A 12850-nucleotide genomic window follows, 5' to 3' on the forward strand; every position below is an offset into this window, starting at 1 on the left:
CCTTTTGGGTGATGCACAGCTATCTTTAGTGGCCCTGCTTCTCTCCAACTCCACAGACCAAGACTTACCTTGAGAAATGTCTAAGCATGCAAAGCCAAAAAAAAAAAAGAAAAAGCAGCACTCTTTCGTTTGCCTTTTTTTACGCCTTGTAAAGGATGGACATTAAAATATCACCTACTATGCCCATAAAAACATTTGCAGTTCTGTGATGGAATTAAGCTATGAAAAAATGTTCATGTAATGAATACAGCCAGATCTCAGGGGACATAACTTTGGAAGGATTTTTTCTGGAAGAAATGAAAGGGATTTTTAAGACTTTCACAGTTTTGTGGGTTCACTCGAAACTCCTGCACTTGCTTTCATACCATCACTTGTACCTCCAAGGACAAGATGTGTTGGCATTGGGGATAGCTGTGCTCAGGGCTCAGGGATGGACAGTGGCTGGGCAGGCAGAGACTGCTGGAAATTCATAGGGCTCCAGTAGACAATAGGAAGGAGATGAAAGGATGCAAAATCAAAGCTGGTAAAAGATGTGCAGTATGTTGTATATGTCTGATGTTTGTCACTGAAAGCTTTCCTTTTCACATACTAATGGAAGAAAATTATTCACTACCTTGATTTTGACATTGAGATTGGATAGACAAAAGGAAGAAGCTGCACAGATATTTCACAAATAAATATAGCCCCAAATGCAGGGGAAATCTCTGTGTGTAAGTGGGTGAGTGGATGTGTGCATTTGCACCTACAAACACATGTCAAGTGAGGTGTTTATGTACTAGAACTTCTCAGGCTGGTGTGAATCCATGTGGCAATAGATCGTGAGGGAACTGTGTCCATGACACCACTCACTGCCTGTGAAATGATGTTTCCAATTTTCCCTGTCACATAGCAGCCAGTGTTTGGCAGCCACAGAAGACAGTAAATGATGCCTTTGATTTTTTTTTTTCTATGATATAATGAACTTGGAGTAAACAACCATTTGTTCCTCTTTCTTTGCCAGTCTGAAGGCAGTCAGACTGATCGGTGCAGGAGGAAGTTCTCCAGCGGCTCAGGCAGGTGCAGCTTGGGGACTGTGCCGAGGCATGACCGGCCCAGGTGCCTCCTGATGCACAACCTGCACAGCTGGGCCAGGCTGGCAGGACCTGGGGGGAGGTCAAAGGCAAGAATCAGCACCCTCAAACCCACCACCAGCATGGGTCAAAGCAACAAACACCAGCAAGATTTGCAACTCAGCCCAAGCACTGCGTAATGACTTGCTGAGGTCAGGGAGAGTTAGACACAGCATTGTTTGTATTAAAGTTGGGTTGTCAGAGTTGGTTCAGCAGTTTGAAAGCTGTGAGCACTAAACACCTTTTCCTGCATGCACAGCTTGGCATCTGTTCTTGAGCTAACACCTAAAAAAGTGTCTGCCCTGGAGAGAGAGCTCTGGAATGCAGAGCACTTGCTCAGGATATAGGACAACCCCAGAAGTTTTGTGAGGATAAAGGATAAGTAGTTAATTGTTTATATATACAGAACATGCTTTTTCCAGCTACTGGAGTCTCAGCAAGTATCTGCACAAGTAGTATCTGCAACTGTGCCTTTTTACATGGCCACAATCTCAGAATATTTATGTTTGTCAGTCAGTTCACCAGTGCTCCTCAAAACATGTCTTTCTGTGACATCTAATTTTAGCTAAATCTGACTGAAGGGAAAACTTTTGGAGAAAGGTCTCAAATATGGAAAATCTTCAATTTTTTTTTCAAAAAGACATTTAAGATTAAAAAAAAAAAAGCAAAAAAGAGGCAACAACAAAAACCCAAGATGAGAAGATGTGAAGTCATTTTGCCCATCCCTTGCTGCATGTGAGAACTCTTATTACACATCAGAGGGTGGAGTGGCTGGAAAGCTGTCAGAGGACTCATCCTGGGCAGTGGCTGGCACAGTGCTGCCCAGGGTGGAGCTGCCCCAGGGTTTTCCCTGCAGGGTGACTGGGAGCTGTCCCCACCACGGATCAGGTGAGGGGCATGCCAGGCACAAACCCACTGGATATGAGGCTCCATTGCCTCTGCAGCTACAAGCTTGCATGTGCAAATGCACCCTGCTAGTGAATGTGTGCCTGCCTCCCCTTCACTTTCCCCTGGCCACAGCTGCTCCAGGTGCAAGCTTTACACCTGCCCAGAGGTGGTGCCTTTCCCCTCCAGTTTCTGTCCAAACAGCAGCAATCACTGCAGAGTTTGACAAGTAACAGGTGGAGATGTGGGCTTAAAGGCCTGTCCTTATATCTTACAGGTAAGCTTCATAATCTGTGCATTTACCACAGGAAAATTTAGGAGCTTAAACAGGCTGATAATATCTCCTCTGAGAAATTAATAGAAAAATATGGGATATATAAAAATGAACTTTTGTACTACTGTCACTGGAAGTGAAGAAAGAAACTACCATCTTCTAAAGCACTTAGGAAAACAGACCCATTTTCTATTTCACACCACTTAACAGCTAGTGAGAGGAGAAATTAAAGGGACCCCTCTAAGTAACCTCAATGGAGAAGTTAGGGGTAGAGAAACTCTTCAGCCTGGGGTACTTATTTCGAACAGAAGGACCTCAGAAAACACAGAAGCAGGGGAAAAGAGTAGTTGCATGTTAAGCACAGCAAAATATCTGAAAGTGGGACCAAAGGTGAGGAACCTGAGGAAACTTCATGCCTGAAAACAAAGAGTTACAGGAACTGAAATGCCTTTAGAGCCTTTCTGACTGTAAGGGAGAAGAAGGTGACAAGCTGAGAGTGGAAATCAAAAGGAAAGTTAAGGAAGAGAAAATTATCAATATTATGATATTTCTTTATCTACACCAATTCTGATTCACTCAGGGCAATGGTAGCAGGACCCTTGGCAGCACTGCCTTTGCTCCCACAGTCTGCCACTGAGCTCTGGGCAACCCAGGTATGGGGAGTCACACAAGGTGAGAAGCATTCAAAGAAAATTCTTCCCAGAAGGTTTTAGACATAAAAAATTAAAGCTCTGCATGAAAATTCATGGAGAAAGGGAACAGGACAGAAGGATATTAGCCAATGTTTTGTTTCTTCCATAAAGCCCACCTGTGTTCAGAGGGTTGGGACAAAGCCTGTGTGCAACGCTGACATTTATTAATTTACCATGCAGGAGCTGTTTGGAATTGGGCTTTTTGTGCACATCATGTTTGGTCCCTGGTGGTTGTGAGCAGGCTCAGGAAGGTGGGAGGCCCATTCACCCTCCCAGTCAGAAGAGCCTCAGGGGACACAGACCAGCTAAGAGGGTAGCAGTGAGCTGCAAAACAAAGAGATTAGAGGAGGGGGGGAGCTAATTCAGCAAGCCCAGAGCACAGGGATATTGCTCTTGGATGCATCAAGTTCTGGCCAAATGTTGTGCAGGTCAAAACAGCACAAGAGGATTCTGATTCATTTCAGAGGTTCCTTCCAGTTTACTGGAAGGATAATTAATTGCAGGAAGCCTGGAAGTAAACAGCAAAGTGCTGGTCTGTGCTGGGACTGCAGCCCCATAAACCACAAAGGAGAGCTGGGAAGCTGAAAAGTCACCTGGCTCTGCTTTCTCCTGGCAGCCAAGGACACACTCACCCACTGAGCCATGGTGCAAGGCTGAACACCAGGTGATGGTACTAAAATATTATCTATTAATAAACTTTCATGGCAGTTTTTAACATCAGGAGGCCCACTAGGTAAATATGTATGATTTTCCTTCAGTAGACAGGAAAAAAAGCACAGAATAACTGACTGATTTACCTGCTAAAACCATAGCACCAGGTGGCAGATCTAGCAACAAAACAGATTTCTGTGTCATGTGTTGGAGGTTTGAAGGCAGCAGAGAAGGTAAGAGAATGTATGTAGAGCATTACTTGTAAAAGCAATTAAGAAAATATACTTAGGTAAAGGATACAAATACGGCTTTACTTAAAAAAGGAGGAGAAAGGAAACCATTACCTTCCCGAAGCAGAAGTGCCTGCTCCACCTTGCTGTGGGGTGTGGCAAGATCCAGGGCACATTTGAGGTCAGCATTTCTGCATTTTGGGTCGGCACCATAGTCTGTCAGCAAGACAACTATCTCCACACTGGATTTCCTCGCTGCTGCGTGCAGGGGGGTGTCCAGTCCCTTCCCCACATTCACGTTGGCTCCTTGGGTGAACAAGAGCTCCTGGTTAGGTCTGGTGGGCAGCAGGGACTGTCTGAACCTGCATCACACAGGCTGGTTTCCACCAGGAGCCTCAAGAGATGAGGGGGATGGATGGCACACAGGATCTCTCAACAGCAGCTGTGCAAAGCTCAGCACAAACAGCTGCTCTGGCAGAGTGCTCAGGTTTGGGCCACCAAACCCTGTCTGCAATGCTCAGCATTGAGCAGCCTGACCTTCAAACCAAAACATCTTCAAAGCTTACCACGTGTTCTTTAAAGTTGTTAATGGCATAAAATCTAATATGGATTTTCTTAATTTAATTGCCAGGGGAAAAAAAAAATCCTGAAACCTTTAGGTATCTCATTGTAATATGTCTGGGAGCACAGCAAGCAAAATGCTTGCCCCAGGCTGGCGGGGCACTGCAGGGCCACACTTTGAGCAGGTGTAAGTCAGATACTGCACACTGTCAGCAAAAATTTGTGCTAGTTCATAGCCTGTGCCTGGACCTGCAGTGATTATTCTTCCAAGCAGCTTTACTGCTGCTCTCATATCCACTGAGGAGGAGGTGAAGTTAATGGTTCTGATAAACTGCTGTGTTAAGCAGGAGTTGATTTTGGTCAGTAATATTAGCCAGCATTTTCTGTGCTTCCTGTTATCTTTCTAGAAAACTAAAAGAATTCTGTTTTCACATTCAGCTAGCCTCAGGGAGGTGTCTGTAAATAAGAAGGCTTTTCACTTAGGAAATCATAATTTCTTTATCAACACGGGAAATTTTTAATGGCCTCAAATGAATCTGACAGTCAGGCTCCCAAACAACGCTTGTGGAAATGACCCATGATGTTTTAAGTAGAGAGGCAGCTCAGAGAGGCCAGCAGCATTGGCTCACAGCACCATAGCTCTCCCCCAGCCCCCTTTCCAGGTGTACCTAGCTCCAAAAGCTTCTTGACACATTCTGTTCTCTGGTAGGTGCAGGCCATGTAGAGAGGGGTCCCATGCTGTGGGTCCTCTTGGTCAATGTCAACCTCGTGGGCCAGAAGGGTCTCCATGCACTCCCTGTGACCTGTGGAGGGAAGAGCTCTCATCTCACTGAGTTGCTTCAGAGCAGAACACACCCAGGTACAGCTGTTGTGGAGTTCGGCTGTTTGTCTCTGTCCCCACACACGCTTAGGATGGTTCTGGCAGGCTGTGTCTCAAAAGATGAGTCTGGACTCCAGGATTTTTCGGTCTTCAGAATTGCTTATTATATCTTATCTTTAAAGTCCCTTCTCTGCCCGACTGGGATCTGACCAGCACGGCAGCCAAAGGCACTCTGGCCACCCCCAAGGCGGGCACATCTTTTATAACAAAAACTACGTATGTCATATTTACCTTTTATCCCCAATACCTATCGCCCTCGTCACCGGATACATTCTTACCCCAGACCAATCCCCAAGTGCCAACACAACACCAGAAGATGGACAACAAGAAGAAGGAGGAAGAGTCTTGTGACCTGCCTTGTTTCCTCCATCTTGCCTCCATAACCCCCCTGTACAGAAACCCCAAAATCTGTAATTTACCCTATAACTACGTTTTTCCCTTCACCATTCACACCCGGGTAATTCCCACAGGTTCCATCTTCTCATACATAGGTGGCACATCCCTAGATGGATCAAAATCAAGCCACCAAGTGCTTTTGGCAACATTCCAAGACTCCCGAGACCCCCAAGGGTTCTCTCGGTAGCTCTGGACATCAGGAGTGATATTCTGAGTTCCCACAAGCTGTGAGGCACAGGAGCTGTGAAACAGCCAAGCCTGTTTATCTGTACTCATATGGAAAGGATTTTTTTTTAAATGCTTAGCGAACAACAAAAGACGCATTTGTCACGCAGTTATTGTTGGCTTCGCTCACAGCCCTCACGCCCAGAGCAGCACCTCTCTCACCTCTCTTGACTGCTTCGTGCATGGGCGAGGGCAGGTGGCTCCCCAGCCGTGCCTTGGCTCCACATTCCAGCAGCATGCTGACACAGGCTGCGCTGCCGCTGCAGCAGGCGTTGAACAGGGGAGTGACCCCGTCGATGGTGGCCGCGTTCACCTGCGGTGGGAGACAGGCTCAGGATAATCCTGGTGAGCAGGAATGCCCTCCAACACGCCTCCTGTGTGCACCAGAACTGCACCAGGCGAGACTCCTGCCTTGGTTCATTTCAGGAATTAGTGTATTTACAACTTTCTGAGTTATGTGTTGTGGCATAACATATAGAACATTCTCCTGTGATGTCTGCCCTCTTTCCCAGGTGGTTAGAGCCATAAGGCAGAAACCCTGCCTGCTCTGAATGGAGCAGCTCTGTTGGAGCTGCTAAAAATGCAATTTTTATTCTTTCTCTTTTTTTTTTTAATGTGAAGCAGCTGAGTATCTTTGAGATTTTTTTAGTTTGCACCAGCCTCAAGGTGGAACACCCTCAAATGAAAATGGCTTTGCTTTTTAAATGAAAACATTTACTTTCTGTTTAATATTTTCATCTGAAAACACATTTCCAGCAGAAGAAATTTTCGTAGAAACATCATCCCAAACAGAAAAGGAGCTTGAAGGAGTTGATATGCATGTGTGTCTATGCAAGACAGAAATTTTCTTCCCCAACTTCTGATGTAAAGACCTGGCAAGAACCACTGTTGCCATTCTCCATAGGGACAGCAGAGCTGTAGATCACAGAATCACAAAGTATGCTGAGTTGGAAGGGACCCATTGGATCATGGAGTCCAACTCCTGGCCTTGCAGAAGGCAGCCCAGGAATCACACCACACCCTGTTTATGCTGTGTTTAACCAGGCAGAAAGCCCTCAGGGCCAATTTATGAAGCAAATCTGTATGTCTTTAACTCTGTGGCCCGCTGGAGAAGAGCAATGGATTATGCAAGCACATGTCAATTTGTAAAATTTCCACCACCCTCAGCTCCTCCCAGTGTCATCAGGCAGGTGTGGCTGGAACTGCTGGAGGCACTGGATGTCTCTTGACTGTTTTGGTGTTGCTTGGTTTCTTGCCATATAGATTTTACTTGAAAACCCAGCTGACATAAAAATATCCTTATATATTTCACCCCTCCTTAATCTCTATTGTGAACATGTACTCTGCCTCAGGGTCCAGCTGTGGGCATTGTTATTTTATTAGCAGATGAAATGTTTAATTGCTTCAAGCACATCCAATTTTGCTTACATGAGACTCCCAAACCTTCCCATAGAAAACCAGATGTAATTCCAGTGATCACTGCTGAAGGGGGAGGGGGAGGGCAAAGGTGTGAGTTACTTTCTTCAAGGTTGTTTCACTTAGCATCTTTCATTCATTTTCCATCAATGGTGACTATGTTTCACACACAAAGGGAAAACAGGAGAGAATAAAGGGGTGACACAAGGGGGACACAAATCTATCACCCAGGGAAACAGAACACCGTTATATTTTTCCACATTTCTGTCTGACATGTCCATGTACATCTTGGCCCTGCCACCTGGACAGCACATCCAACATCCCCACTGATGCAAGGAGCATCCCTTCCCAGGTGCCCCTGTCTCAGAGTCATCCCCAGGACTTACCTGGGCACCATTCTCCAGCAGCACCTTGGCACAGGCCACGTGCCCACCCAGGCAGGCCTCGTGCAGAGCCGACACGCGGTCCGTGGTCAGCAGGTTCACGTTGAAACCCTGCAAGAGGAGCAGGGAGTGAGGGGACAGCCCTGCCCTGCGCAGCTCCTGCAGGGCTGCTGGGGTGCCCATGGCAGGGAGGGTCATGGCAGAGCTGTGTCCAGGCAAAGGGCTCAGGTCACACTGGTGCTGTTCAGGGATTTCTTGTCCCCACAAACCACAGCTGGTGATGGGTTAATGAGGGAGCAATCACAAGCTGTGCCTTCCCTTTCTAGCTCGTTATATGCACTGTCAATTGCAGGAAATGCTTCACATTTCTTTAATTTATAAAGGTGGCATTTCCTTCCCTAGTAAGTCCTGCACCAGGAGCTACAGCTGGAGGGTTTCACTTCCCTGACTGCTCCTAGCACTGGTGTTTGCAGCTCAGCTGGAGCTGGCAGCTCCTTCAGTGGGCAGAAACAGGATTCCCTAGGATAAGCTTCATCCCGTGCTAAAGCAGCTGTTTCCAGTAGGGCAGACAAATTGCATCCTAAAAGTTCTTTCATTCACTACAGAGGGTACCCAAGGGTGTTTCACTCAGAGGTGATAAGTACCTGGTAAACCTACAAGAGAGATGAGTCAAATCCCACCCACAAATCAGTTCCTCTTATCTGACCAGGAAAAGTTTTACACTGGAAGAAAGAACAGTGATTTACAAATCACCGTTGGTTTCCTGTTGATCACTGCTGAATGCCTTATTTCAGGTGTTTCCCTGATTAACAGTTGCCATATCTATTCCTGCACAAAGACAATCCAGACATTCACAAAGGGAAAAGCAGTTGTCACACGTGTTTTCCTCTGAATGCAACTGAACCTCCTGGTAATTAGAATTTTACAGCCATGTGTGAGAACAGGCCTGGAAGCAGCTCCATTTTCTGCTTGATGTCATATTTTGAAGCACAGCTGGTGCCTGCCTGACGTGCTATAGTCAGGGCAGCTCACGAGATGGCAGCAATGCACTTTTTAGTACACAGTACCCAATGCAATGGGCAGAAAGGAGTACCTGGGAGCAACCTCACACAGCAAAAAAGGCACCAGTCCTGACACCGTGAGCATTAAAAGCACTTTAAACACTTCAGGCTAAGCATTACATGATAGAAAACCAATCTTTTTCAATCATGTGAAAATATTATTAATGTGAAATTGTTGGTAAAATTCCTTATGCATTACAATGGTGCTAGGGGAACAGATAAAACCTTGAAAAAATAGAGATTATTCCATTTTCTAATTGTATGATTGTTTCACACTTTGTGATCAGCATATTCCTTCAAGATTAGTTTCTTCTAGAGACTCCTAATAAGAAGACCTAATAAGATATTCTCAATCATCATCAATACATTATATATATAATATATAAATATATATAATAGATATATATATATATATATTTAACAAATAAAACTCAGTCATATAAAGTGAAAGAATAAGCACTGATATCTTGGGAAAAACAGCAATTCCTTCCATTACAAAATGAAGAATAAGTTGTAGATCTTACAATGGCTGTTTGCCAAACATCACTCATGATAAACCTTGTTTTCAATGTACATGAAAAATCCAACTCTCTTTTCAGGCATTGAAACAGGCGTCAGTGAGTTCCTGAGCCGTTTGAAAACTGCAGCACTTCATCACCTCCCTGTGTCCAGGCATTCCCTGTGCAGCCAGAGCCTCAGTGGCTTTCCTGAAAGCTGTGGTGCTGCAGCAGTCACCTCTGAGTGTCCCACAGATACTCAAGTACAGCCCCACACTTCATTTCAGGCTAGTTCATTAGAAGCAATGAGTAATGGTTATGCTGCTCCTTGAACAATTTCATCCCTGCATTTATCAATCTGTGGTGACTCAGCTCCAATTCAGGCTCTACAGATATTGCTGCCTGGATCTCTTTTCATCAGCAAGGACCTTCATCTTTTACTCCCAAAATTAAGTGTCTTCAGGAAAAGGAGAAACAGTGGATTAACTAAATGATATAACCACACCAGTGGGTGCTTCCTCAGTGCACAGCCATGTTCAGTGCATAACCAGGGCATCGGGTGAACAACCACATCTCTGGGTGCTCCACAAAGCAAGTGGTGTAAGGTCAGCATAAATGGAGATAGAGGGGTCAGAAAACCATCAAATCCCTAAATGAATAAAGCCTCTTTCTTTTTACCTCTAACCTCCATTACTTCCTTTTCCATAAAAATCACTTTATGTCAGCAGGTGAAGGAAAGAGGGATCAGAAAATGGGAGGGCAAATACTGTCTGTAAACAGCATTTTTTTTTTTAGCTGCAGCTGTGCCTCGAGATGTCTGGAGAGGAGGCTTTCCCACTGGCAGCCTCGCTCCTGGAGGATGATGTCCATTAGAGATCTGACCTCTGGTTATAGTTATTTACCTTGACTATAAAAAGTCTGAGAGCCAACTCAAAAGCTTTATAGTCAGGGAGTTAATTTCCCTGCAGTTGCCTTGGGGGCAAGAAGGAGAGGGGGACAGTTACCTATTTGTGCTAGATGGGGACACTGAGTTTAAGCAAAGGTGGGAAGGAAGATGATGGGCAGAGCACAAAGAACCATAACCTCCTTTCACATCCAGCTTCTTTTCCTTCTCATGTATTCTCTCCTCCTCTCTTCCTTTTGCCTGAGCTCTCGGTTCCTTTTGGAGCAGAGGGTTCCAGGATGACTATAAAGGGCAAGATGCCTTTTATAAGGCATGCCTTGTACTTTTTGGGTTTTTTTCTAATAGCCTACATTTATATATTTATTGTCCTTATTCTCAGGTCGGGTTGCATGGTTCATCATTGAGAAAGAGCACAAGGATCACTGTTTATTACATAGCAAGCTGCAAGCTGCGATAGTCTTTGTCCCAGGCTTGTCCCCAGCTTCTTAACTGAGCAAACTAATACGTGCCCAGAGGTGTTTGTGCTGATATATTATTCATACAGCCATATTTCTTATGCCCTGTTGCAGTGTATTACCAGCTCACCAGCCCATAAATGCAATTCATGTGAAACCACCTTGCTTCCCAGCCTTTTCTTTCCCTGTGGGCTTTTACCTGTGCAATCAAGGTTTTCAGAGAGAGAAGGCGTCCCTGGAAGGCAGCATCATGGAGAGGGGATCGGTCTGCCCAGCTGTCTGAAACAGCAAATGCATGGAAGCTAATTCAGGCATGCAGCAAAAGCAGATCTTGGGAGGACGGGGAAAGCACAGCCACTTTTATTTGTGTAAATGCAGATCAGGACTGAAATCAATGTGGGCTTAGCGGTGAAACTGTTGGATGAATTAATTTCAGCAGAGCAGCTGAGGGATCAGCAATCCTGAGAAAGCTGGCTGCTCACTAAGGGACCTAAACAAAAGCTTCTTGGCAGAACTTTTAAAAGAACAGCTAAAAACATGTTTCAGCAAAGATCACAAGTTTATTGCTGCTGGGTCTCACATGGAGACTTCAGAACCCTGCAATTCTCCGACTCAAAACCATATCAGCCTCCACCTTTCCTTGGGAGTTCTTGTCACAAATTGCATCCCAGCTTCTCTGACACTTTGTTAAGAGCCTCATAGCAGGGTTGTCTTGTCCATCAAATGAATTCTGGCATGTCCTTGGCAGTTTTATTTCCTGAACTGGCAATTTCATAAATAACATCCTCCCTCTCAGACTATCATGTAACAGGCTTAATCATTCTCTTCACTGATATATTTTAGAAAATACATGGAAAAACAAATTCTGCCCGAGGGCTTTACTTTTCTTCTTTAATAATTTTGAGATGCTGAACTGTTCAGACTCCTTCACATAGGCTTGCTTGCCCTTTTTCTTATCCTAATCTATTTCTGTGCCAAGAAAAATAATTCTTTAGCCTAGCTCCTACCTACAGGCATAGACATTCAGCTCAGGTTACATCTCTGCCACTCAAATAGAGAGCAAATTTACTTGTCCTATATTAAAATTCATAACCATCCTGTGACACAGTGTGTAGTAAGTGTTACTCCAAAGGCCAGCTGCATTTCCAGTGCCACAGGACAGAAGCAAAACCAGTGTTTGCATTCATGCTCTGTTGTACAGCAAACCCATGGGCACTGTATTTGAAACCCTTGTCCTGTTCAATTTTTTCAGCTGTGCCGCACACCAGAGAGAATGGAAAGGGTGATTTATCTCCATTTCACATGCTACCTAAGGCAGGGAGAAATCAATGAGAGGCATGGACACATCCATGGGGACTTGAGGCCAAGGACACAGCAGAGGTTTTACCCTTGGCCAAAGGAGTCTCCTTTTGCTACCCAAGGACCAGGATGCACTTCAGCTATTGGAGTTACAGTTTGAACTGTAGTAATTACTTTTTTAAAGCGCTATTTACAGAGCACTTCCTGGGCTCCTAAGGCAGGAAACTGGCATGGAAACACCAGCTGGCACAATATGTGGCAAGGCTCTGAATGACACATCAGTCAAAATGATGGAAACGGGAACCAAGTAGGGACCAAGAAACGCCTTCCTGAAACCCCCCCAAATACCCCACACCTCTCATCATGCTGGTGACTAAAACAGGCAAGCTCGGCTCAGAAAGTCAGAAGACATTGCAAGTGACAAAGCCCAGAGCCCTTATACAGCAGGAAGATTCAGGAGTTACTCAAAGAGAGCTCCAGGGCCTGATTTAACCTTTTTTTGCAGAGGATAACTCGTGCGAGTGCGTGTTCTCACATGCATTTCCAGGGCATTTCCAATGCATGTGTATGCACACACAGCCTCAGGACAGCACACACTCTGCACACTCCCATGCCAGCCACCACAACCTACCTCCCTGAAACATGTGGCAAATATAGTTCCCATATGGAGCACATCTCCCCTGCTCAGCTGGGAGTGACATGACTGAAAGTGCTCTTTTCAAATGCCTACAGATAAGTTATGCAGCCCTGCTGCTGCTGTGCTACTTCACTGCAAAGAGAAAAGGTTGTGAAGCTCTGGATGTAATATGATATAGTGTCCCAGCAACAACATCACATGATCTTACATTTTGTAAGATTATCCTTAATGGCTTTCTGCAAATGGCAACTTGCAGATAAAAATATGTTACAGCCTGCTGAATTTCAAGGCACCT

At 45.1% G+C, this 12850-nt stretch overlaps 1 protein-coding gene across 1 annotated transcript; it reads right to left on the reverse strand.

Annotated features, from left to right (window-relative positions):
* Positions 1–1011: 1011 nt before the first annotated feature.
* On the reverse strand, positions 1012–12619 carry ASB11 (ankyrin repeat and SOCS box containing 11). Its single transcript, XM_050976692.1, has 7 exons — positions 12550–12619; positions 10819–10898; positions 7706–7813; positions 6066–6216; positions 5071–5205; positions 3956–4147; positions 1012–1142 (listed from the first exon to the last, which is right to left on the reverse strand). The coding sequence occupies exons 1-7, from the start codon at positions 12617–12619 to the stop codon at positions 1012–1014; spliced, it is 867 nt and encodes a 288-aa protein (XP_050832649.1).
* Positions 12620–12850: the final 231 nt, after the last annotated feature.

Source organism: Serinus canaria, chromosome 1, assembly GCF_022539315.1.
Source record: "Serinus canaria isolate serCan28SL12 chromosome 1, serCan2020, whole genome shotgun sequence".
In the NCBI taxonomy this organism is placed as follows: Eukaryota; Metazoa; Chordata; class Aves; order Passeriformes; family Fringillidae; genus Serinus; species Serinus canaria.